This window comes from Ovis canadensis, chromosome 20 (genome assembly GCF_042477335.2).
Source record: "Ovis canadensis isolate MfBH-ARS-UI-01 breed Bighorn chromosome 20, ARS-UI_OviCan_v2, whole genome shotgun sequence".
Lineage (NCBI taxonomy): Eukaryota > Metazoa > Chordata > Mammalia > Artiodactyla > Bovidae > Ovis > Ovis canadensis.
The window spans coordinates 46,456,511-46,482,029 of record NC_091264.1 but is presented as its reverse complement, the minus strand read 5'-3'; the positions used below and the strand labels follow the sequence as shown (position 1 = coordinate 46,482,029).

At 42.5% G+C, this 25,519-nt stretch overlaps 3 protein-coding genes and 1 pseudogene across 3 annotated transcripts; 2 read left to right on the top strand and 2 right to left on the bottom strand.

Moving 5' to 3' along the window:
- Positions 1-17,726: 17,726 nt before the first annotated feature.
- On the bottom strand, positions 17,727-18,967 carry H2AC1 (H2A clustered histone 1). Its single transcript, XM_069564702.1, has one exon. The coding sequence runs from the start codon at positions 18,965-18,967 to the stop codon at positions 18,572-18,574; it is 396 nt and encodes a 131-aa protein (XP_069420803.1). The 3' UTR covers positions 17,727-18,571.
- A 382-nt stretch (positions 18,968-19,349) lies between these two features.
- Positions 19,350-19,733, top strand: H2BC1 (H2B clustered histone 1). The gene has a single exon (XM_069564704.1). It carries the CDS (start codon positions 19,350-19,352, stop codon positions 19,731-19,733), a length of 384 nt encoding a protein of 127 aa, XP_069420805.1.
- A 2,789-nt stretch (positions 19,734-22,522) lies between these two features.
- LOC138425107 (histone H2B type 1-A-like) lies at positions 22,523-22,906 on the bottom strand. Its single transcript, XM_069562739.1, has one exon. It carries the CDS (start codon positions 22,904-22,906, stop codon positions 22,523-22,525), a length of 384 nt encoding a protein of 127 aa, XP_069418840.1.
- Positions 22,907-23,201: 295 nt separating this feature from the next.
- Positions 23,202-23,572, top strand: LOC138425131 (histone H2A type 1-like; annotated as a pseudogene).
- Positions 23,573-25,519: the final 1,947 nt, after the last annotated feature.

The window sequence follows — 25,519 nt, the reverse complement described above, 5'->3', positions numbered from 1 at the left end:
AACCCACAGACCAATGGACAAATTAATCCTTGAAAAAGGAGGCAAGAATATACAATGGGGAAGAGAATCTCTTCAGCAAGCGGTGTTGGGAAAGTTGAACAGCTGTATGTAAATCAGTGAAGTTAGAACACACCCTAACATCACACACAAAAATAAACTCAAAATGGCTTAACGATCTAAATATTAAACAAGACACCATAAAACTCCTAGAAGAAAACCAAAGCAAAATATTCTGACATGAATTGTACCAACATTTTCTTAGGTCAGTCTTTCAAGGCAATAGAAACAAAAACAAAAATTAACAAATGGGATCTAATCAAACTTCAAGCTTTTGCATAGCAACGGAAACAAAATGAAAAGAAAACTTACAGCTTAATTTTCAAAACAGCTCATACAACTCAACAAGAAAACCCAACAATCCAATCCAAAATTGGGCAGAAGACCTAAACCAACATTTCTCCAAAGACATACAGATGGTCAATAAACACATGAAACGGTGGTCAACACTAGAGAAATGCAAATTAAAACTACAAGGTACCACCTCATACCAGTCAGAATGGCCAGCATTAAAAAGTCCATGAATAACAAATGCTGGAGAGGGTGTGGAGAAAAAGGAACCCTTCTATACTGTTGATGGGAATGTAAATTGGTTACAGCCACTATGGAAAACAGTATAGAAGTTCCTCAAAAAACTGAAAGAGATGCTATATGATCCAGCAATTCCACTTCTGGGCATATACTCACACAAAACTATATTTCAAAAAGATATACACACTCTGATGTTCATACTAGCACTTTTCCAGTGGCCAAGACATGGAAACAATCTAAATGTCCATTGACAGATGAATGGATAAAAATGTGGTACATACACACAATGGAACATTACTCAGTCATAAAAATGAATGAAAAATGCCATTTGTAACAACATAGATGGACCTAGAGATTATTATACTAAGTGCAGTAAATCACAACGAGAAAGATAAACACCATATAACATCTCTTTTATATGTGGAATCTAAAGAATAACACAAATGAATCTATATACAGAAACAGACTCACAGACATAGAAAATAAACTTATGGTTACCAAAGGGAAAAGGGACAAATTAGTAACAGATGTAAACTACTATACATAAAATAGATAAGTAACAAGGTTATACTGTATAGCACAGGGAATTATACTCAATATAACACCTATAATGGAATGTGATCTGCAAAAAAAAAAAAAAAAAAAAAATCACTAAGCTGTATACCTGAAGTTAACACATTGTAAATTGACTATATTTTAAAAAACAAAACAAAATAAAGTCTGTCATTCCTTTGTCACATCCCTGCTCCACAGACCGCTTATGCAGAATCCCTTTTAGCTATGCAATATACACTGTGGGTCCATACAGCACACACTCATGCTACAAGTCATGATTATGTAACTGTAGTTGTTGGGCCTCAGGGTGAGTCGTCCCCAAATGCGTCTCGGTGGCATACTGATTATTTTGAATTAAAGTTACTTAAGAAAAAGCCAATGCAAGAGGAACAACATTCCTTATAATTTACAACTCAAACCTAGTTTCTTTGTCCTGTTGATTCCATTTATTGTTTCTATGTCTAAAAAATTAAGAAGCTGCTTGCTTTGGCCACTTCTTAGCTCCTATTTCCATCAGGACTTCCTGTGCATGAATGAAAATTTGTTTTTCTCCTGTTAACCTGACTTGTGTCAGTTTGTCAGTTTATTTCTGGTCCAGACACAAGAACTCAAGAGGGGTTGAGGAGGGCTCTTTCCCCCTCCCCAACACAGTCATGGCACTCATTCTGCCTGCATTTAATTCTCTTTTCTTTTAAACCTGATCCCTATTCCTAAATTTGAAACAGTTTGAAACAGATCTTCCCAGGTTTCCCACTAGGCCTGCATCTAATAACAGTCCAGGAATCTAGGGCTAACCTGGCCTTACTCTTGGTTGGAAGCAGCTGAAACAGCTGACCAATTGGAACTGATTTCTGAACAGAGAACAGACTGGAAGGTTATTTTTCTGTTTTACAAATCAGAATATTTGGGCTCAGAGAGGATAATTAAATTGCCTGATGTCTCCAAGCTAGTAAGTAAAAGAGCAGGATATGAATTCATTTACAAAACACAGACCACATTTACCTATTAGAATGTATTAGAATTTTTGTTGCTATTGCAAGCATGGGGGCCTTGACCCAAGGCACAAGTGAGCTTTGTCATAAAGATTCAGCCCATCTTTCCTCTCATCCAGAAGATAATTATGGTGATCATTTGGGGAGCAGTCTCTGCAAGCCAGAGTTGGGACTAGGATAGAGCACATGAGGTGCTACCCTTGGGAGAAAAAATTAGGGAACTGTAAAAATAGAAAAAATTCTATAGTAAAAAAAATACTCTTTTTAATACAATGTGTTTTTTTTTAAAAGTCGTAATACACAAAACCCCACAAAGGAAAAAAGTACTAAAATGTTAAAGGCAAAACCAGTAACACTGACCTTTGCCTCAGGCTCCAATGCAGCTTGTTATGCCTATGGCGCCAGATGACTGTTTAGAAGTTTTAATTCAGGGGAAGTGTCCTTGCCACTTATCAACAGGTAAACAACTCTGGGCTTTCCAGATGGTGCTAGTAGTAAAGTACCTGCTGCCAATGCAGGAGACGTTAAGAGATGCGGGTTTGATCCCTGGGTTGGTAAGATCCCCTGAAGGAGGACATGGCAACCCGCTCCAGTGTACTTGCCTGGAGAATCCCAAGGACAGAGGGACCTGGTGGGTTACAGCCCATGGGATCCTACAGAGTTGGACACAACTGAAGCGACTGAGCGCACACGCACAACTAGCTCGCTATCCCCCATAGCCTCAGGGGAGGCTGACTGTCTTAGCTGGCAAGTCTAGGGTGGGGGTGGGGGGTTCGCTTCCAAAAGCCTAAGAATTCATAAAGTCTGTGGAAATGTAGAAAGCAGAAGAGGATTGAGGGGGAAAAGGAATCTTGGAGGAGCAGGAGGCAAGCTGATCTTCCCACTTCCAACAACAAGTTTTCCCTTTGCTGGAATAGGTAAAAAGGCCTTTGGCTCCTAGGACAGCTGAACTGGACCCAGCTTCGGCAAGAGCTTGGAGGGGAGACTGTCATGTGTCACATCGAGGCTCCCTGTGTCCAAAGTATAGCAGAGAAGGGTCTGGGAAGCAGCAGGCCTTGGCAGCCCTGCAGACCACATAGAGTGGACAAAGGGATGAAGACCAAATGATAAACACCTTCCACATGTGTGTGCACATGCACACGTGCCCTGGAGTCACGATGCAATGATGGGAAAGGACAGGGATCCTTTCCCAAGAATGCCAGAGAAGTTTTAACTAGCCAGGAAGAAAGGGGTCTCAGAGTAAGACCAAAACCAGACTCAACCTAGCTTCCAGAAAATGGTGGGCACTATTCTGTATTGATAGAACTATAAACCGTAAAGGAGAAGGAAATGGTAACGGAGAAGCCTGGTAGGCTACAGTCCATGGGGTCGCAAAGAGTAGGACACGACTGAGCGACTTCACTCACTCACACCATAAAGGAAGATCTGAACGCTGCACTAGGACTCTAGAGACACCAGTAATTCTCTCATTCCTCTTTCTCCCCTCCATTTCTCAGCCGGAACCTTTCTATCATGCCAAGGTGGACTTTGGCAGCTCCAGATCCACATCTTCACAACTAACTGCAGGGCCAACCTTTCTCGTTGCTTCAACAGAAATGTCCAGGGAATATTCTGGTTGGTCTGGCTTGGATCACATACTATCCCTGAGCCAGTCACAGTGGCCAGAGGGGCAGGGCACTTCAACTGGTCAGGTCTAGGATCAGGGGTGAACAAACTACAAACCTGGGCTAAATCTAGCCCCACGTGGGCCCCATTGAGTCACGCTCATTCATTTAGATCCTTATTGTTTTCATGCTGTGCCAGTAGTTATGACAGAGACAGAATGTCTTGCAAAGCCAAAAACATGTTCCATCTGGCACGTGTATATAATATGTATTAAGTTACAGGTGTACAGTATTATAATTCTACATCTGTATACACTACAAAATTATCATCACAAGTCTAGTTACCATCCATCACCATACAGTTGACCCCTTTGCTCATTTCTCCTATCCCCTCCTCCTCCCTCTACCCCCCCCACCCCACTTTTCTCTGGTAACTACTACTCTGATTTCTGTATCTATGAGTTTTTTTTTTTAATCATTTGTTTTGTTTTTAAGATTTCACATATGGGTGAAATCAAATGGTATTTGTCTTTGACATTCATTTAACATAATGCTCCCAAGATCCAGCCAAGTTGTCACAAATGGCAGGATTTCATTCTTTTTCTTGGTTGCATAGTATTCCATTATGTATATGTACCCCACCTTTTTAAGCTATTCATCCATTGATGGTCACTTAGATTGTTTCCATATCTTAGCTACTGCAAATAATGCTGCAGTGAAAACTGGGGTGCAGATATCTTTTTGAATGTGTTTTGATGTTTTTTTGATGTTTCTGGGCTTCCCTTGTGGCTCAGTTGGTAAAGAATCCATCTGCAATGCAGCAGACCTGGGTTTGATCCCTGGGTTGGAAAGATCCCTTGGAGAAGGGAAAGGCTACCCCCTCCTGTATTCTGACACGGAGAAGTCCATGGACTGTATAGTCCATGGGGTTGCAAAGAGTCGGACATGACTGAGTGACTTTCACTTTCATACATACACTTTGGATAGATACCCAGAGGTGAAATTGCTGGATCATGTGGTAACTCCATTCTTAAATTTTTGAGGACTCTTCAGATTGTCTTCTGTAAGTCCTACAGATAGGGATAAAATAGAGTTATATAGGTAGTTGTGGAAGTCCCAGTAGGAGATTATAGAAAGAGGGAAACCTAGGGAATTTTGGGAGACCATTGTACATTAATGATCACTCAGGAAAGCTATCTGAACAGTTGTGGAACAAAGCAGGCCTGCTTAACTATAAAGCGTGAGATACCTCCCACGTCATTAAGTGAAAAAAAAAAAAAAGAAATGTTACCATCCTTCTGGTGATTTGAATAAGTGCTATGACAGTCCTAGTTTGAACTCATAGGGTCTCCTGCCCTATGCGAAGGATGAGCTAGTGATGTAACCCAGACCTCTACTTGAAAAATGAAGAAGGTGAGGCAAAAATGAGGCAAAGGTCTTTGTCTCCTCCTCCAGTTTCCTTTGATTATAAAAATTGTAGCCTACTTAATCCTTGGGGCAGAGCCCCCTCGCATGCCTTCTTGCACCCTTCACAAGCGTCCTATATTAATATGTCTATTTCTTGCCTATCACTTTGCCTCTTGCTGAATTCCTTCTGGGCTGACACACATGAACCTGGGAGCCTTAGTTAGTCCAGGCACCAGGTTTGAGTGATTCTAATTAAAAGGCCCTACATTCAAGCCCCAATCTAGACTTAGTTTGGGTTCAAGTCCCAATCAGAAGTGCACAGTTTCCCTGCCAATAGTGTACAAAAGTTCCCTTTTCTCCACGTTCTCTCTCCAATATTTGATATTTCTTGTCCTTTTGCTAGAAGGCCTTCTAACAAGTGTGCGGTGATATCTAATTGTGGTTTTGATTTGCATTTCCCTCATAACTAGTGGTGTTGAACATCTTCCATGTTCTTTACAGAAGTTTGCTGATCCCTTGACTAGGTGGTCCACTGCTGCTGGTGCAGAGTTTGACCTTTCTTAACGACCCTGAATGTTTCACCGCAGAGCGTCTGCTTATCAGAAAAAGGAAGGGGACGTTTTAGCAGTAAAACACAGCATTTGAGTTTTGTCAGGACTAAAGACACACATTATGTAACTACCTGAAAAGTAATATATATTCAATTTATGTATTTTTCTCCACCACCCTCTTCCCTCCCTCACATATCCTTAGTCTTTTCTCTTAGGACTATTCAGGAAGCTCTCTGCTTTAACTGGGATGGTGAGGGAGTTGGGGGTGGTCTCTGGTTTCCCCACGTAGAGTGCTTGGAAGCCGCAGTCCCATTCACACAAGCAAAAACCTAGACAAAAGTCCACAACTCTAACCATAACAGAGGAGAGAACACAGAGCAAACCACTGCCCCCATGATTAGAGAGACAGGCAAAAATAAAGTTACCTCTGGGCACCTTGCGCGGGGCAGGAAGCCGAACTGTAATTGACTATTACTGGAGGCTCCACGCAGACAAATCCGAGAGTTAAAACTCCACGGGGACCCAGTAATACTGTGAGCTTTACCTCCAGGAGCCCAACTCCATTCACTCAGAAAACATGGGAGAAAAGTCCTCTGCTGCTTCCAGCAGAGAGAAGGAAAAAAGGGGCCATTTTGAAATATCCCAGAGTACTTTGCCCTTCTTAGCCTCTCCGCAGGGGAAGCTAGTTAACCAGAACCTCACCTGCTGGGTATCAGAGCCTAAGTGACTTGGGGGAAGGGAAATCTCTCATGAAGTTCACAGTCCAGAAGCCTAGGCTCACCAGCGGACGAGACCCGATCACCCGACTAGAGAATGCTTCCCCGACACCACACCGCTGCCACATCACTACAGGCTTACGGTGCACCAGGGGTCCCCAACAGCCCTCTCCTCGCCACCCCGAGGCCGCACAGCACGAGGTGGGCGGCGGGAGAGCAAAACTTCATCAGCTTCCCATCACTCACCCTACCACCTGAACTAAACCTGCATCATCTCCCCTCCATTATCCATCGCTTGTGTTGCTTGCGCCTGAACCACACCCCCACCCTGCCACTGAAAAGTTGTATTCCTTAAAAAAAATTGGCAAGGTATGCCAAACATCAGAAGAAGTCAATCTGAAGAGAAGAGCAAACATCAGATCATCAGAACCAGACATGGCAGGGATGTTGGAATTATCAGACTCGGAATTTAAAACTATGATTCATATGCTAGCAGATAAAGCAGTCGGCATGCAAAAACAGATGGGCAATGTAAGCAAGAGAGGGAAATCCTAAGAAAGAACCAAAAAGAAATGCTAGAGATCAAAAACACTATAACAGAAGTAAAGAATGCCTTTAATGGGTTATTAGTAGATGAGTCATGGCTGAGGAATCTCCAAGCTTGAGGATATCCCAATAGAAACTTCAAAAGCCAAAAGCAAAGAGAAGGAAGACTTAAAAACAAAAGAAAACCAAAAACAGAATACCCAAGGACTGTGGGACAATTACAAGAGGTGTAACATACATGTAATGCAAACAGAAGGAAAAGAAAGAGATAAAGGAACAGAAGACATGTTTGAAACAGTAATGAGTGAGAATTTCTCCGTATTAATTTCAGATACCAAACCACAGATCCAGGAAGTTCAGAGAACATCACTCACAATAAATACCAAAGAAAAGAGACTGAAATTACTCAATATGGGATTCCTAGGTGGTGTTAGTGGTGCTAGACTTGAGTTCGATCCCTGGGTTGGGAAGATGCCCTGGAGAAGGGAATGGTAACCCACTCCAGTATTCTTGCCTGGAGAATCCCATGGATAGAGGAACCTGGCAGGCTACAGTCCATGGGGTCATAAAGAGTCAGACATGACTGAGTGCCTAAGCACAAGCTGTTATCCTTTCCATGTGAGAGTTTTTATTCAGTATAGATTATTATAGGAAGCACTGACAAGCCCAAGTTTGTGTATCTGATGTACAGTGAGGCTAAAACCCCCGAAATGTTGAAGTTTGGAGCACAGAAAGGTTTATTGCAGGATCAAGGAGGGAGAATAAGCATCTCAAAAGATTTGAACTCTCATATTTAGTCTTTTATACCATGAATTTTGTTGGGGAGAACAAGGCATGTGTTGTATTGGGTTGGCCAAAATCTCCAAGTTTTTATTTTTTTTATGGAAAAACCCAAAGTTTTTGGCTAACTCAATAAATGGGGGCCAAAAATAATCCACATGATATGAAGCAAGAGAACAATTTTTGGACAATATGGAACCCTACAAATAGTTTACAGTATACTTCTCTTCCTCACTGGCAACTGTTTCCAGTCAATTAAAGACTAAAGAAAAGTATCTGAGGAGAAATGGGAAGGGAAAAATGTAAAGAAAATGACCACAATAAAAGAAATCACTGAGATTCCCTTTTCTCCAGGCTAGGGTTTCTGAAGTCTGGTGGGGCCTATTTAGTTAAAGCAGAGTCAGTTTTCAAAAGTATGTGCCCAATGCAGGCCTCCTGTGACTTCGAACTCCAGTCCTACAGGACTCCTGCCACTCTCAAAGTCAAGGAGGGAAACATCGCTCAGAGTCAGTCCTCAGGACCAGTGGGAAGTGACAGAATTTGTCTTCATGGTTCACAGGGCACTTATTTCCATCTTTATTTTATTATCCCTTTGAGGGGTCTTTGTTTCAGAAATCCATTCTCTCACATTTTCTCCTTGTTCCCAGGTCTTAAGGAAGAATCTGGTGCCACTCATTTGTGATGCTAGTGTAAAGCAGGGGTGCAGAACGGTCGGGTGGAGTCAGGAGTCAGAATGTATTAGGTTTCTCCTGGCTAGGTATGCAAGTGGAGCTTCTTTGCGCAGTCGTGTCTGACTCTTTGTGACCCCATGGACTGTACTGTACCTCACCAGAACCCTCTGTCCATGGAATTTTCTAGGAGAATACTGGAGTGGGTTGCCATGCCCTCCTCCAGGGGATCTTCCTGACCCAGGGACTGAACCTGCATCTCTTACTGTCTCCTGCATCAGCAGGCAGGTTCTTTACCACTAGCACCACCTGAGTATCCTGGCTACTACCATATAATTAGCTGTGTGATTTCACTTCTCTAAACTTCTTGCGAAGTGGGGGATAAAGAAAGATTAAGCTCATAAATGGTTAGGGCATTTTAGCAAAATAATTTATTTACAGACAATCTCATTTCTTGTTGCTAGTATGAGAGGCTTTGTCCCTAAAGGCATTTCAGACTTCTGACATCAGTTGAAAGAATAAATCTGGAGAAATCTGGCCTTCCCAAATTCCCCAAATTGGCAGTGATCTTCTCCACCTCAGGACAAGACCAGTCTTGACTGTGAGACTTGAGACCTACCCTCATATCCTTCCATTGTTGTCCTCTGTTGCACAGTGTCAGCTTAAATAATGAGGCAGCCTGACTTCATTCTATCAAAAAATAATGATTATTTTCTCCTAGACAGTAAAACAGAATTTTCTTTCTCTAGTTATGTGAATGCAGATGATAAAATTGAGTGAGAATGTTGTTGTACATTTAATGGGGGAGGGAGAGGATGGCTGGCAATCCTTGCTTGACACACACTTTTTTGTCTTATTTATAAAAATCTGTGTCATTCTGAGTCAGCACTGATTACCATAGACACAATTATAGTAATCTGCCGACAAGCGCTAATATTGCTAATGATATTGCTTTGCAGCATAATTATCTGAAAACCACTCTCAGCTGTTGCATCAGGATTACAGCATTTGGATAACTCCAAATTAAGCCAGGGGTGGAAAAGGCAGCACTTGTTCAGTCAAAAAGAGCTGGTGAAGAGGACAGACTGCAATTAGCTCACACAGGCTGTCACTAGGGGGCTGGCAGGCCTGGTTCACATGCCCTAGGATAGGTGATGACCTTTACCAGATGTAGATTCTCAATATAAAACCCCCCTTGAGTTCCAAGCAGATAAGTGAAGGAGGCTTTGTGCTTGGCTGCCTCATCTTTTCATCTCTCCTTGGATAAGTACTCTGTGTTGAAAACTCTTCAGGAACTAAACCAGCAGCCCCACCTGCAGAACTTGTGCTTGGGTATTCCCAAGGTCAAATCAACCAAAATCACTCCCATTTTCTCTAGTCCCTTGAACCATTTTTTGGTATTTTCATTTACACTTTTCTTTTTTTGGAGAAAAACACGGCCCCACCACCCCCACCCCCACCCCAAACTAGATTAAATCCATTAACTGTGAGAATATAAAGTTCAACTCCCTGCCCCAAGTCTTCTTTTCAAAACAGGCTGCCCACGAGTTTCATGAGTTCTGTCAGTGTTCACCACGATCAGCTACGCTTGATAAGCTTGAGCCTGGGAGAGGCAGACCTGCAGGTAGACATATGCAGACAGATGGACCGAGAGGGTCGGCTCAGGAAACGAGAGAAGCCAAGAGGAGGAGGGAGCAGAAGGGCTATGCACTTACACCTCTGTCCTCAGCCTTGGAATCTCTGCTGCTGGAGGAAAAGCCCCTGTACACGCTAAGTCACTTCCATCATGTCTGACTCTTTGTGACCCTATGGACTATACAGCCTGTCAGGCTTCTCTGTCCATGGGATTCTCCAGGCGAGGATACTGAAGTGGGTTGCCATGCCCTCCTCCAGGGGATTTTCCTGACCCAGGGGTCGAACCTGCGTCTCCTCAATCTCCTGCATCTCCTGCATTGCAGGCAGATCCTTGACTGCTGAGCCACTGCAAGGATTTCCTTTCTTCAGCCTTTCCTCATGTCAGTCTATCTCCCCCTTCCTAGGCATCCAGTTCATTCATCTGTGGCCTCCTCCTTTAAGTAAGTTTTGAGGTGAGCAGAGCAGGTGAACCAAAAAATAGAAACTAAATTAACTTTCACATTCTAGGGCCTAGGAAGCCATCAGTTACATTTTAGTCACTTACTCTTCTTCCAGTGCAAAAAAGTAGGCAGCTCCTTGGATCAGCCCCCTGGCTGCCTTTTAGTGATTTTCTATTTTTGCATCTTAAACAACGGGCTTGAAGTGTTGAACACAGAATCCTCACATCATAGATGTTCAATAAGTCTGAATTCACGTGCCTCTTGCTGGCCACTTAGGGCCACATGACAGTAATTCTGTGGTAAATTTTAAGCTTGGCCTTCTTTATGAGGCAGGACTCAGCAAGCAAAGGAGAGAATTACTGTAAATTGCTGTAAAGCAATGAATGGCTGAAGTCCACATAAACCTCACAAGGGATTCTTCCTTTAATGCCATAGATGGGGAAAGAGGTTTGAGTATCAAGACTTTTTTTTTCCAGATCACTCATGCAGAAAGGGCAGGAGCCAGGACTCAAACTCAGGATACTGACTTAGGGCTTCAGTCCCTAGGCTCTATGAGCCATAAATGTCTCCAGCTATTGCCAAATGTCCCTTGGGTGGCAAAATCACCACTAGTTGAGAACCTCTGCACTAGGAGAAGAGAAATAACATATCTGAACCATTTGCTATGTGCCAGATGCTTTATTGGACTTCCCTAGTGGCTCAGATGGTAAAGCGTCTGCCTACAATGTGGGAGACCTGGGTTCGATCCCATGGGTCAGGAAGATCCCCTGGAGAAGGAAATGGCAACCCACTCCAGTACTCTTGCTTGGAAAAGTACTTCTCCATGGGATTGAGAAGCCTGGTAGGCTACAGTCCACAGGGTCTGCAAAGAGTTGGACACGACTGAGTGGCTTCACTTCACTTCACTTCAGATGATTTATTGATGTGATTTAACCTTCACAGAAACCCTGTGAGATAGGTATTATTATACAGTGTGCAAAGGAAGAGACTGAGGGGCAGAGAGATTAAGACCACTCATCTTAGAAGTAGCAGAGCCGGGTTGTGAAGGTCTGTCTGATTCCCAGGCTCACAGGAACCAGAAATAATAAAACAAGATCTGTAAAGACTATTATGAGTGTTTTACAGTTGTTCTCTTAATCACCATTCTTATTTTATATCTTTCCTAGATCACGAAAGGTTGAAGTATGAATGTATATTTTAAGCAAGATGTCTGTTTTTCTCCCTAGGACTGTTAAGTACAGTATTCATAATTTCGCTATACGTTTTCTCCAGCGTCATTTCAGAAAGGCACTAAAAATTGGATATATTTTCATGTGGCATGTCTACTGGCTCCCTCTGGTGTCAGCTAAGAGTCTGTCTGCTTATAAAGGAACTCATGTGTGACTACATTTCAAGTTAATGAGGAATATGTTCATCAAGAGGCAATTTAAAAATTCCAACTGGCTCTTATTGATTACATTGTAAAATTGTTTTCTTCAGATTTCACAAATATTCTATTAAGGGTCGAACATAACCTAAGTTTTATAATGTTAGAGAACCGTGAATGTGAATTTATTGTTTAAATTATTTTTTAAGGGACTCAAAGAGACATTTCACAAGATAAGACTAACTGGCAAAAACAAGGAGGGGGTGAGTGTGGTGGTGGTGGTGGGGTGTGTGTGTGTGTGTTTGTGTGTGGGTGTGGGTGTGTGTGTGTGGGTGGGTATGTGTGTGTGGGTGTGCGTGTGTGTGCGTGTGTGTGTGTGGCTTCCCAGGCGGCACTAGTGGAAAAGAACCTGCCTACCAATACAGGAGACGTTAAGAGATGCAGGTTCAATCCCTGGGTTGGGAAGATCCCCTGGAGGAGGGCATGGCAACCCACTTCAGTATTCTTGCCTGGAGAATCCTATGGACAGAGAAGCTTTGGGGGGCTATAGTCCATGGGGTTGCAAAGAGCCGGACATAACCAAAGTGACTTAGCATGCATGCATGTATGTATAGACACATACACACACACATATATGAATGAAAATGTTCAATCTCCCAATGATAAAAATAAATCTAAATTAAAACAATAATATGGTAGCACTTTACACTAACACTTAAGGAAATCTTTAAGCAACACCAAATTCTTTGAGAGCAAAATAAAACAGATATATTTGCGTGCTTTGCTGTGGTTTTTTGGCTGTAACCATTTGGAAGAGTAATTTAACAATATGCAGACAAAGCTGTAAAATCATGTACACTCTTTGATCCAAACATTCTGTATCTAGAAGTAGTTTAAGGCAACTACTTCAGAAGGAGGCAACAGCTGTTTGCTTGTAGGTGTACATCTCAACATTGATTGAAATAATGAAATATTATTTCAAGACCATAATCTTGAATGATTTATAGAAACTAAATAAAGAAAGGCAGGAAGAACATTTGGGGGCTGGGGGGATACAACAAAAGACAAAAAGTGAATTAAATTCATGGAACTGCAAGTGTATTGATATAAGAACACAATGGGAGACCCTGATAAGAAAAGAGCCCAGTGAGGTAGGCAGGAGCTAGATCCCACAGCTAAGCTAAACTCTTAGTTGAGAGATGTTTAGGGAGGTCATCAAGAGGATGTGACCACACCAGCTGACCTTTGAACTGGACCCAGGCAACTGGAGGCTCCTCAATCCTCCCCTGTCCTTGGGATGAATATTCTACCCACTGTCCCTGAACTAGGAGCCCCTTCAAGGATGCAGCCTTGAGAGAGTAATGTGTTACTAAGACTATCTGGACTGTATTCCTGGCTGAACCCTGTTAAGACTGCTATATAAACAAGATTCTGGTGGACAGGTGCAGGGATTGGCTTGTCTTGTAGCTGCACAAGACAAGCCTCACACATAAGCTTCCTTGCTTATTAAAACGGCCACCCATTAATCTGGAGTGGTTCACTTCTTTTTTCAGTCTCCTCTTGCCCTCTGGCCAAGAAGGTCCTTTTGATGCTGAACCTGGGCACTCTCCCCCATGAGAACACAGGTTTTTACCCCTCCAATTCCAGAGACCATACTGGGCACTGATGTCTTACAAAGTCAAACTCAGCAAGGCTCTGTCTGTGAATTATACTTCTTGTTATGAAATGAAACCAGTACTGAGGGCAAATACCAACTGGGAACCAGTAAGTCTACCATCCACATGTACAGTGGTCACTGTCAAACAACACAAACTGCCTGAGGGATGGGTGGTAAGGAAATAGGAGAAACTATCCAAGAACTGCACCAATATCAGATCATTCTGATTATAACCATCAGTAAGAGGAGAAAACCCCCAGTCACCACTTTTATTTATCATCATTCCTGACTATTATACAATTTCTTTAGCCAAGAAAGTTAGCTATTGAAAATTACAGGAGTGACATTATATGATTTTCTTGCCTACTCAAAAACCCTAAGGAAAAAAAAAGCTAGAAAATGTAAGTGACAGAATTCAATAAGAAAGCTAAATACAAAATTACAGTATAAAACAGTAAGTTTCTATCTATAAAAAGTTATAAAACATTATAAAAAGACCCCTTTAATATACCCCTACAATAAAATAAAAAAGAAGGGCACTGGGATATAAATCCCATTAAATATGTGTAACAGCTATAAGAGATTTGAAAAAATCAAGGGACATGTCACCTTAAACATATATTAACATTGTTTACAGATAGTCTATATAACCTTTTAATTTCATGTAACTCAAATAGGACTTCATTGTAGTGGAAGAAAGTATTAAGAAGTGCATTTGAAAAAAGAGAACCCATAGGTTGATTCTGAAAAGTACAAAAGGCAACTTTAACCATTTGACAAAAAACACTTACATAATGGTAGTCTTTAAAACCAGGAGGTAAAAAAGTTAAAAAAAAAAAAAAAACCCACCGAACATGAAATAATGCCTCACCTCACCATTAAAAAAAGAAAAAAAGAAAAACCAGAAATTATATCAGGCGAATAACTTGAATAGCAATGAGTCACTTTCACTTGCTCAAATGATAGCTAAGAACCACTTTTGGCCAGAGGACAGGGTTTTAAAAAGACAAGTATGTTCGGCATCAGGGAAACTGAAAATAAATAATCCTCCTAACACATTAATGTGTTAATTCCAATGCATTGTTTTCAGATTAATTCTCCTCTGACTACTACTGATGGACAGTGAGTGGACATATAATTCAAACTGGGCCAGACGCATTCCTTTGGAAATTTAAACTTGGATTAAATCAGTCTGTCTCAAAAGAACCTGAGACTGAAATTGATAAAATAGAGCAACAGTAGGAACCCCCATTCAAATGCTCTTGAGCAAGGCCCTAGGTGACAGCCTTCTGCTTTCTGAGTGGCTGATGTTAAGTAGGAGTGCTATCCAATCAGAGTTGATCTGAGATACCTTATTTGTGGCTTCCCTGGTGGTTCCCACAGTAAAGAATCCACCTCCAGTGTGGAGACCTGGGTTTGATCTATGAGTTGGGAAAATGCCCTGGAGAAGGGAATGGCTACCCACTCCAGTATTCTTATCTGGAGAATTTCATGGAAAGAGGAGGCTAGCAGGCTACAATCCACGGGGCCGCAAACAGTTGGGCATAACTGAGCAACTCAGCACAGCACAGCACATCTTATTTGCATTCATTTGCCTCTTGCTTTTATTTCAATTAGAAACTGAGTTTATTCGATGCCTTATTTGAATACACAGTATAGAAATAAGCTCTGTGGCTTTGCAACCTGCTATTTTTCTTTTCTCAAGGTAGCTGATGGCTGTGTCTCCTATTCCCAGTCTTTCCCAAAGTTTGCTGTCATGGCCAAGAAAGGCTCCAAGTAGCCGCCATTAAGATGAAAAGAAAGGCAAGAAGCACCAGAGATGTCTCAGACAGTGCTATTACATTTAAGGTCCACAAGATAGGTTTTAAAGCAGGTTCACCCCAACACTGGGATCTCTATGTGAATGCTGAACTTGTTTTTGACTTTTGAGCACATTGCTGGTGAATCCATCTGCCCAGCTCATTACAATAGACTGACTATCCGCTACAGGGAATTCCAGAGAGCTACTGCCTGTTGATGCCTGGGGAATTTGCCAACTACACTGTGTGCAAGGCACTATGTCTTCTCACCAAATAAAACACCTATAAAAGAGCTTTTACAAGGACACATCTGAAAACCAGAGGTTCTTTTCAGAGCTACTCATGCTTCCTGCTCAAGAGTTGAGTCTACTAAAATTTCTTCATTTATGGGTTTGGGACGCTTCCCTAATTTAAAAAAAATGTGTTTATTTCTTTTTAAAATAAGCTTTCTAACTTGGAATAATTTTAGATTTAACATAAAAGTTATAAAGATAGTTCCCATATACCTCTTGGAGAAGGCAATGGCACCCCACTCCAGTACTCTTGCCTGGAAAATCCCATGGACAGAGGAGCCTGGTAGGCTGCAGTCCATGGGATCGCTAAGAGTCGGACACGACTTTTCACTTTCATGCATTGGAGAAGGAAATGGCAACCCATTCCAGTATTCTTGCCTAGAGAATCCCAGGGATGGGGGAGCCCGGTGGGCTGCCGTCTATGGGGTCACACAGACTCGGACATGACTGAAGCGACTTAGCAGCAGCATATACCTCTGTTTCCTCTATTGTGAACATTTATGCATTTGTCACACACTAGAGCTAACACTGGCACTTTACTGTTAGTTAAACTCTAAATTTTGTTTGGATTTCATTCAGTTCAGTCGCTCAGTTAGACTCTGCAACCCCATGAATCACACCAGGCCTCTCTGTCCATCACCAACTCCCGGAGTTCACTCAGACTCACGTCCATCGAATCAGTGATGCCATCCAGCCATCTCATCCTCTGTCGTCCCCTTCTCCTCCTGCCCCCAATCCCTCCCAGCATCACAGTCTTTTCCAATGAGTCAACTCTTTGCATGAGGTGGCCAAAGTACTGGAGTTTCAGCTTTAGCATCATTCCTTCCAAAGAACAGCCAGGGCTGATCTCCTTTAGAGTGGACTGGCTGGATGTCCTTGCAGTCCAAGGGACTCTCAAGAGTCTTCTCCAACACCACAGTTCAAAAGCATCAATTCTTCGGCGCTCAGCTGCCTTCACAGTCCAACTCTCACATCCATACATGACTACTGGAAAAATCATAGCCTTGACTGGACGGACCTTTGTTGGCAAAGTAATGTCTCTGGTTTTCAATATGCTGTCTGGGTTGGTCATAACTTTTCTTCCAAGAAGTAAGCGTCTTTTAATTTCATGGCTGCAGTCACCATTTGCAGTGATTTTGGAACCCAAAAAGATCAAGTCTGACACTGTTTCCACTGTTTCCCCATCTATTTCCCATGAAGTGATGGGACCGGATACCATGATCTTCGTTTTCTGAATGTTGAGCTTTAAGCCAACTTTTTCACTCTCCTCTTTCACTTTCATCAAGAGGCTTTTGAGTTCCTCTTCACTTTCTGCCGTAAGGGTGGTGTCATCTGCATATCTGAGGTTATTGATATTTCTCCTGGCAATCTTGATTCCAGCTTGCGCTTCTTTCAGCCCAGCGTTTTTCTGTCCCAGGATCCAATACAAAATAGAGCTGACTCTTGCGCAACTCGAGTTTGAATTTGTATGGAGATACTTTTCAATAGTAAACATTACAGTGCTATGCAGTCTGTCTTTGCATCTGTGGATGTGAAGGAACCTTGAATAGGGACGGATGCTGACTATAAATTATGTGCTGATTAAGACCCAGGTTGTTTTATACGGCATTTACTTATAATGTCTCCTTAACTGCTCTGGGCTGACAGTTTCTCAGAATTTCCTTGTTTGATGACCCTGCTAATTTTGAGGACTCATATTCTAAAGAATGTTCTGCAGTTTGGATTTGTCTGATGCTTTTCTCATGTTTAGACTGAGATTATGGGTTGTTGGAAGAGTAGATGAGTGAATTGGCCTTCTCAACACATCGTATTAAGGGCACATGCAAACAACGTGGTTCGCCACTTACGTTAACACTCATCATCTGAGGCAGTGCTCCAGGTTTCTGAAGTCACTGCATTCTCCTTCGCTTTTGCATGCTCCACTTTAAGTCTGGGGAGTTAAGTTCCAGCTGCTTGATGGAGGACCATCTATTTTATTTGGAATTCTTGTTTTGGAAAATTTTTTCACATACCCCTCATTTAGCCAATCACATCAGCATTCTTGGATTTTAAGACTTCACATTTTAAAGTTTGTAATACCATGTTCTAAACATAATCTAGTTTTGTTCAATGTATCTGTATGAATTTCCTTTTTCCTTTTCAGTTTTCAAAAATTTTCCTTCCTTTTGTGCCCTTCTCAATCGCATGTCTTATCTACGTACATTATTTCAAGACCTGATAGGCTTTTTCATAACTTGATTGTCCCTCAACATATGGAAGTTTACTTTCATCTTTTCTTACAGAACTCTATACTTTTCTTTGTACCTGTCTCTGTCTTACGTGTAGCTGTGTCTAAAATGACTTACAAAAAATAACCAGTGACTCTTTCTCCTTGAAATAGGGCAAACTGCTGAATCTTCTGTAAGTCTGACAATCGTTCATTTGCTTTCCAATTTTTCTTGGTGTTTATAATACAGATCTAGTGAAGCCACTGTTTTGCAGAGGCTAAATCTTTTGAAAAATCTGACCAAAACTCCGTAATAATTTCAGTGACACATTATGTGATATATTTCTACTTCTAGAGATACTAGTACCCCTCTCTCCCCCACATACACCATTAAGGTTTTTGATGGACATTACATTTTAAAACATTTTCTCAGCATGTGTTAAGTCAGAGATTGTCAAATACTCACCAAAATGAGCCATAAAGAGGGTATTTGAATGAAGCTTTGCTTTTCACCTGATAAGCATCTTGAGGGCCCACAAGCAAACAGCTTCTAGGAACCTCAAGTGTTAGAATCAACATTCAAATACTTTCATAGTACAGAAGTTGTGATTACTGGAGATTTTTGGCAGCCTATTGCTGGAAAACTGCAATTTAGAGGCCCAGTCTAGGTCACAGCCCTCTGATATATTTGAATGGCTTTGAAAAGAGCCTTCGGTTGCTGTCCTTTCACTAGACACTTGGATTGCTCACTGGCATTCTGCACTATGACTACTTGCTCTGTACTTTGTGATGGTGGCTCTCGGTTTTTTTGGGTAGGAGCGCAGGCTGGATTTTGGGCAGGACGCCAGCCTGAGCAATAGTCACACCCCCCAGCAGCTTGTAGAGCTCCTCATCATTACGGATGGCCAGCTGCAAATGGCGAGGAATGAGGCGGGTCTTCTTGTTGTCACGTGATGCATTACCTGTTAATTCTAAGACCTCAGCCATTAAGTACTCCAACACCGCTGCCAAGTATACTGGTGCACCTGCCCCAACGCGCTCGACATAGCTGCCCTTGTGGAGCAGGCGATAGATCCTGCCCACCGGAAACTGCAAACCTGCTCTGGAAAAGCGGCTTTTTACCTTAGCACAGGCCTTGCCGCCTTGCTTCTCGCGACCCGACATAATTCCCCAACAAAATAGTGATACACATACAAAAACAGAATAAATCTACTGGCCTATTTAGAGCCTGACTGTAGGTTGTACTTTGCTTTCTGATTGGCTGATGGCCGTCTAGCCAATCAACAAAGATCAAGCAAATCACCTCATTTGCATACACGACACTCCCAGGTATCCAATCAGACGTTGGCCTGTTGACACGTCACTTCAGCGCCTTGCCTATAAATACCACTCTTTCCACCCGCTGAAGCATCTTTGATTGTTCGGCGTACGCTAGAGTTGCTTACTTTACTGCCAGCTGTTCATATTATAATAAGGTCGTTTGACTAGTGAAGAGTTGCTCACACTGAAAAGAACTGATAACACTGAAGAGCTGCTGACACTAGCCATGCCGGAGGTGTCTTCAAAGGGTGCAACTATCTCCAAGAAAGGGTTCAAGAAAGCTGTTACTAAAACTCAGAAGAAAGAAGGGAAAAAGCGCAGGAGATGCAGAAGAGAGAGCTATTCAATATACATCTACAAAGTCTTAAAGCAAGTTCACCCAGATACGGGCATCTCATCAAAAGCTATGAGCATTATGAATTCTTTTGTCACTGACATCTTTGAGCGTATTGCAGGTGAGGCGTCGCGCCTGGCGCATTACAACAAGCGTTCAACCATCACATCCAGGGAGATCCAGACTGCTGTGCGCCTGCTGCTGCCTGGGGAATTGGCTAAGCACGCCGTGTCTGAAGGCACCAAGGCTGTTACCAAGTACACGAGCTCCAAATAAACTTGTAAAAGTAACCAGTTTTTAACAACCCCAAGGCTCTTTTCAGAGCCACTTAACACACTTGAAAAAGCTGTGGGCTCACTTTATGGTAGCTAGCTAGTAAAGATCTGCGGAAGACCCCGGTTCTATTCGTGGGTCTGGAATGTTCCCCTGGTAAAGGCTAGGCTACCCACTCCCGAATTCTTGGCCTTCCCTGGGGGCTCAGATGGTAAAAGATTCCGCTTGCAGTGGGGAAGGCTTGAGTTCCATCCCCTGGAGAAGGGAATGGATACGTAATTACTCCAGTGTTGGCTGGAGAATTCCGTGGACAGAGGAGCCCGGTGAGCTGCAGTCATGGAGTTGCAGAGTTGGGACTGAGATTTCAGTGAGTACTAGGACTGATAGTTAAATACTCTCCGTTAAACACAGGTGTTACTGTGTAACGAGTGTCCTCAAAAGGCCTCAATAAATTCAGAAAAGCTTGGTGGTATCCAATGGATGGTATACAATGTAAAAGTTTCTCAGAATAATGGAGTCAGGAAGGCTGTTTGGGTTTTCGTTTCTCTGAATGACTTAAAAAAAAATTTTTTTTTTTTCTATGAAGGGCCCAAAGCTGTGCAGAGATCTAGAAAAGGAGTGTGATAAAAGGAACAGAACATTAACACATTAAGGGTAGCTTTTTTCCACTGTTGGTGGCTAAGGAAGTTGGGACCCTCTGGGCCAGCCTAACTCTAAATGTAAGCACATAGGCTTTTTTGCCCGGATGCCAGAGGTTTGTATGCTGTTCAGTGCCTATTACCCCTGGAATGTGGGAATACTGCCATCACCCATATTGTAATCCAACAACCTGGCTACCCAAAATTGACTAGGAAACTGCATGGTTCTGGGAGGCCGACATTGCTAACTTCAGGGCAAGTCACGGACATGTGACTATGAATTTTGTTGTTTACTTTGTTTTCCAATTTAAAATTTGTGTTTCCCTTTTCTTCAGTCTTCAAACATTCACTAATTGTGTGTGTGCATGTGTGTGTAAGAGAGAGAGGAGGTCTTTACTCTCATTGTTTCCATTGTAGTTTAGTGAGGCAGACATAAACACACAAGGTCATTTCAGTTGACTATGAGTGAGCGAGATAATTCAGTGCCTAAGGAAGGCTTTGTATTCTCTTTAATTTACTCTATAATACTTCTATCCAGATAGTGTGATGTAAATTTTGTGAGTCAAGGTTAAGCTAAACCTTAAGATCTGTTTGGTAATATGTGAAGTGTAATAGGTTGAACTATGTCCTGCAAGAAGATATGTCCAAGCCTTAACCTCTGATACCTAAATGTGAGCTTTGTTTGGAAATAGGGTATAGTTAAGACTTTTGAGATCATCCTGGTAAAATTTAGGGTATCCTTATGAGAGAAGGGAGAGGGGTATCAGAGCTGCAAAGTAGAGGACCATATGAAAACTGAGGCAGGCAGAGGTTGGAGTGGCGCAGCTTCAAGCCAAGGAACACCAAGGACTGTCAGCTGCCACCAGAGGCCAGGAAAGAGACATATAAATAGAACAGACTCTCCTTCGGTGCCTCCACAAAGAACCAGCCCTACTGGCACTGATACTGGGCTTCTTGGCCTTCAAAACAGTGAAAGAATATATTTGTTTTACATCAACCAGTTTTTGGCAACTTGTTGTAGCTGCCCTAGGAAGCTAATAAGTGGACTTTCCTAATGAGAAATTCATTCTGAAGAGGTTATCATTTGATCCACTACAAATTCTTCAAAATTACACTAGAGTACTGATAGCAGAAGTAATGAGAGAAATTCAGTGGGAAAAAAAAAAAGTGATCAAGATGCATGTCAAGAGCAGATACACTTGCATGAATTGAGTGGGATACCCCAGTAACTCCAGTATTCCGTGGCTGCAGAACTGGCTTTCTCCATGAAAGAATCTTAAAATCATTAGTCTAACAGCTAATGAAGATTCAGTTATCTGATCCCAACTGTATTGTTAGCAGAATTCTGCCATCTGATTTCTATGTCATCTGTCTTAGCTTTTATTGTAGTATTTTCTGTGAAAGTCTAGTTGATCCTAATGAAAGTGACAATGAAAGTCACTCAGTCATGTCCTACTCTTCGTGACCCCATGGACTATACAGTCCTTGGAATTCTCTAGGCCAGAATACTGGAGTGGGTATCCTTTCCCTTCTCCAGGTGATCTTCCTGATCCTATATACATCCTCTTAAAATAAAGTTCTAAATACAAACAATAAAATATTAATTTTAATATTATCCAGATGACATCACCAGACCAAGAAATTCAGGAACTTGAAATTTCAGCAGCTGTAGGGCATCTGGCCTAATCCAGAATTTTCACACAATGCAGAAAATGCAAAGCAGCAAAATAGCCTTAATGCTCCCATGTCAGACGTGGCTACTATCTTAATCTTTCCAGTTTTCAGGTCCCTTTCACTAACACCTTATTTAAAACAAACTTGAAATAGACATAGGAGAGAAGGTTAAGCCATGTTCCTCATGGCACTCAACCATAAAACCTCCCTGAAAACACATTTTGAGAGCTCCCTTCTTTGAAATGTCTTGAGATCAGAGACTTCACTACTAGTCACATGTGACTATCAAATTACCTGCTTAACCATATTACAGATGGGGAGTGAAAAAAAAAAAAACGGATGTTAATCATTTTTCACTCTAGTGATAGAGCCTGCCGGCATATATTAACCAGCCAAACAAAAAGCCTACAGCCCTTTAGAAACTTAAGTGGCTCTTAAAAGAGCCTTTGGGTTCACAAAGGTCGTCTGATGGCCGAAACTTTACTTTGAGCTGGTGTACTTGGTGACAGCCTTGGTGCCCTCAGACACCGCGTGCTTGGCCAGCTCCCCAGGCAGCAGCAGGCGTACAGCCGTTTGGATTTCCCTGGACGTGATAGTGGATCGCTTGTTATAATGTGCCAGGCGCGACGCCTCGCCTGCGATGCGCTCGAAAATGTCACTGACAAACGAATTCATGATGCTCATGGCCTTTGAAGAGATGCCGGTATCTGGGTGCACTTGCTTCAGCACCTTGTAGATGTAAATTGAATAGCTCTCTTTTCGACATCTCTTCCGCTTTTTCCCTTCCTTCTTCTGGGTTTTAGTTACAGCTTTCTTGAAGCCTTTTTTAGAAATGGTAGTGCCCTTTGTAGTCAGCTCTGGCATGGTAGACGCACAACTCCTAGATGGCAAAAGACTAGCACTGACTCAACGCCAACTGTGGTATTTATAGGTACGGCCCTCAGATGCCCTGTTGGGCAGCTCACATCTGATTGGATAATGGGTATGTGTATGTAAATGAAGTGACTCCAGTAACGTACTCTGATGTGATACTAGAGTATCAGCCAATCAGATAGCGAATCGCAACCTACCTGAGACTATAAACAGACCCCCCCCCCCCGCCCCCGGCACGTGCCCTAACGGTAACATTTTCCGTTATAACAGGTCTGCGTCATTAGTTATGTCTGGTCGTGGAAAGCAGGGTGGTAAAGTACGTGTTAAGGCCAAAACCCGGTCATCCAGAGCAGGCCTGCAGTTCCTGTGGGCCGAGTCCACCGCCTGCTCCGAAAGGGCAACTACGCAGAACGTGCTGGGGCAGGTGCACCCGTGTACCTGGCGGCGGTGCTGGAGTACCTGACGGCTGAGATCCTGGACCTGGCGGGCAATGCGGCCAGAGACAAGAAGAAGACACGCATCATCTCGCGTCACCTGCAATTAGCTATCCGTAATGATGAGGAGCTCAACAAGCTGCTGGGCGGTGTCCTGACCAACATCCAGGCTGTGCTGCTGCCCAAGAAGACTGAGAGTCACCACAAGTTCCAGTGCAAGTAACACCTCCGAAGTTGTAAAGCTAAGCAAATGACCTGAACGTCTGAAGAGAGTTGGAAAAGTACCAAATTGAAACCAAAGGCTCTTTTTAGAGCCACTTACAATTTCTGAGAAAGAGCTTAGCTTTATAAAAGAAAAATCCAAAGCAAGTAACTGATTGGCTAGCAATAAAAAAGAACTTGCCCACAACCTCTGAAGCAGTAAATGTACCACGATTTTGACAAAACTCGTGATCTTGAGTGAATATTTTTGTATTTTTTGGGAGTAGACAGAGGAGGCTCCTAGTGGGCGGGGAGTGGGGGAGGTGTGGGGGGGGGAGGTGATGGGGGAGTTAGGGTAGTGGGCGGGTTAGAGATTCCATTCTCCTTGGGGAAAAGAGCAAATTTTAGCTCAACTTTTTATGTTTGGAGAGAATGTTAGCCAAGCAACTGGCAAACCAACATGCATCACGGCAGCTTTTTCCTCTCAAATGCCTTCTAGTAAGGGACTGCCAAGAGTTCTAGGATGATTCTATATCCTGAAAGCTGTGGACATGTCAAGCCAAAAAACGAGACATAACTATTTGACAGGTAATTTTACATGAAAAACAGTAAATAGGTTGATTTCTTAATGTATTAGTATATATCGATATTACACTTGGTAAGTAATATGACAAAACAGCTTTCTACCGCCAATTATTCAGAAACAGTAGGCGCTGAATTCAACAGATTTAACCACTGAAAGTGAAGCAAAATATTTTGTTGAGCTGTAGCACTGCATATGAGTGAGCACCCACAGAGACAACTGAAAAACAGGAAAGCAGCCAAATTCAAAATTCTTGTATGGAATCGAAAGCATCTGTCAACTCAAGAAACATTTGAAACCTAAAAGTTGAGAGTTATGTTTTATCTGGCGGGACTTTTTAGGACTTCAGGCCCTGGGGACAGCATCTCAAGTAACCCTGAGAGAACTGCTCCAGGGAGATGAGGGGAGGAGCCAGGTTATATAGACATTTTGCAACAAAGAGCATGTAATCTGAACATTAAAAATTATTAAAGAAAACCAGATATCTCAAGTTAACGAAGTTAGCCCTTTTCTATACATTAGTTCAGTTCAGTCACTCAGTTGTGTCCGACTCTTTGCGACCCCATGAATCGCAGCATGCCAGGCCTCCCTGTCCATCACCATCTCCCGGAGTTCACCTGAACTCATGTCCTTCGAGTCAGTGATGCCATCCAGCCATCTCATCCTCTGTCATCCCTTTCTCCTCCTGCCCCCAGTCTCTCCCAGCATCAAAGTCTTTTCCAATGAGTCAACTCTTTGCATGAGGCGGCCAAAGTACTGGAGTTTCAGCTTTAGCATCAGTCCTTCCAAAGAAATCCCAGGGTTAATCTCCTTTAGAATGGACTCGTTGGACCTCCTTGCAGTCCGAGGGACTCTCAAGAGTCTTCTCCAACACCACAGTTCAAAAGCATCAATTCTTTGGTGCTCAGACTTCTTCACAGTCAAACTCTCACATCCATACATGACTACTGGAAAAACCATAGCCTTGATTAGACAGACCTTTGTTGGCAAAGTAATGTCTCTGCTTTTCAATACGCTGTCTAGGTTGGGCATAACTTTTCTTCCAAGGAGTAAGCGTTTTTCAATTTCATGGCTGCAGTAATTTTGGAGCCGCCCAAAATAAAGTCTGACGCTGTTTCCACTGTTTCGCCATCTATTTCCCATGAAGTGATGGGACCGGATGCCATGATCTTCGTTTTCTGAATGTTGAGCTTTAAGCCAACTTTTTCACTCTCCTCTTTCACTTTCATCAAGAGGCTTTTTAGTTCCTCTTCACTTTCTGCCATAAGGGTGGTGGTATCTGCATATCTGAGGTTATTGATATTTCTCCCAGCAATTTTGATTCCAGCTTGCGTTTCTTCCAGTCCAGCATTTCTCATGATGTACTCTGCATATAAGTTAAATAAG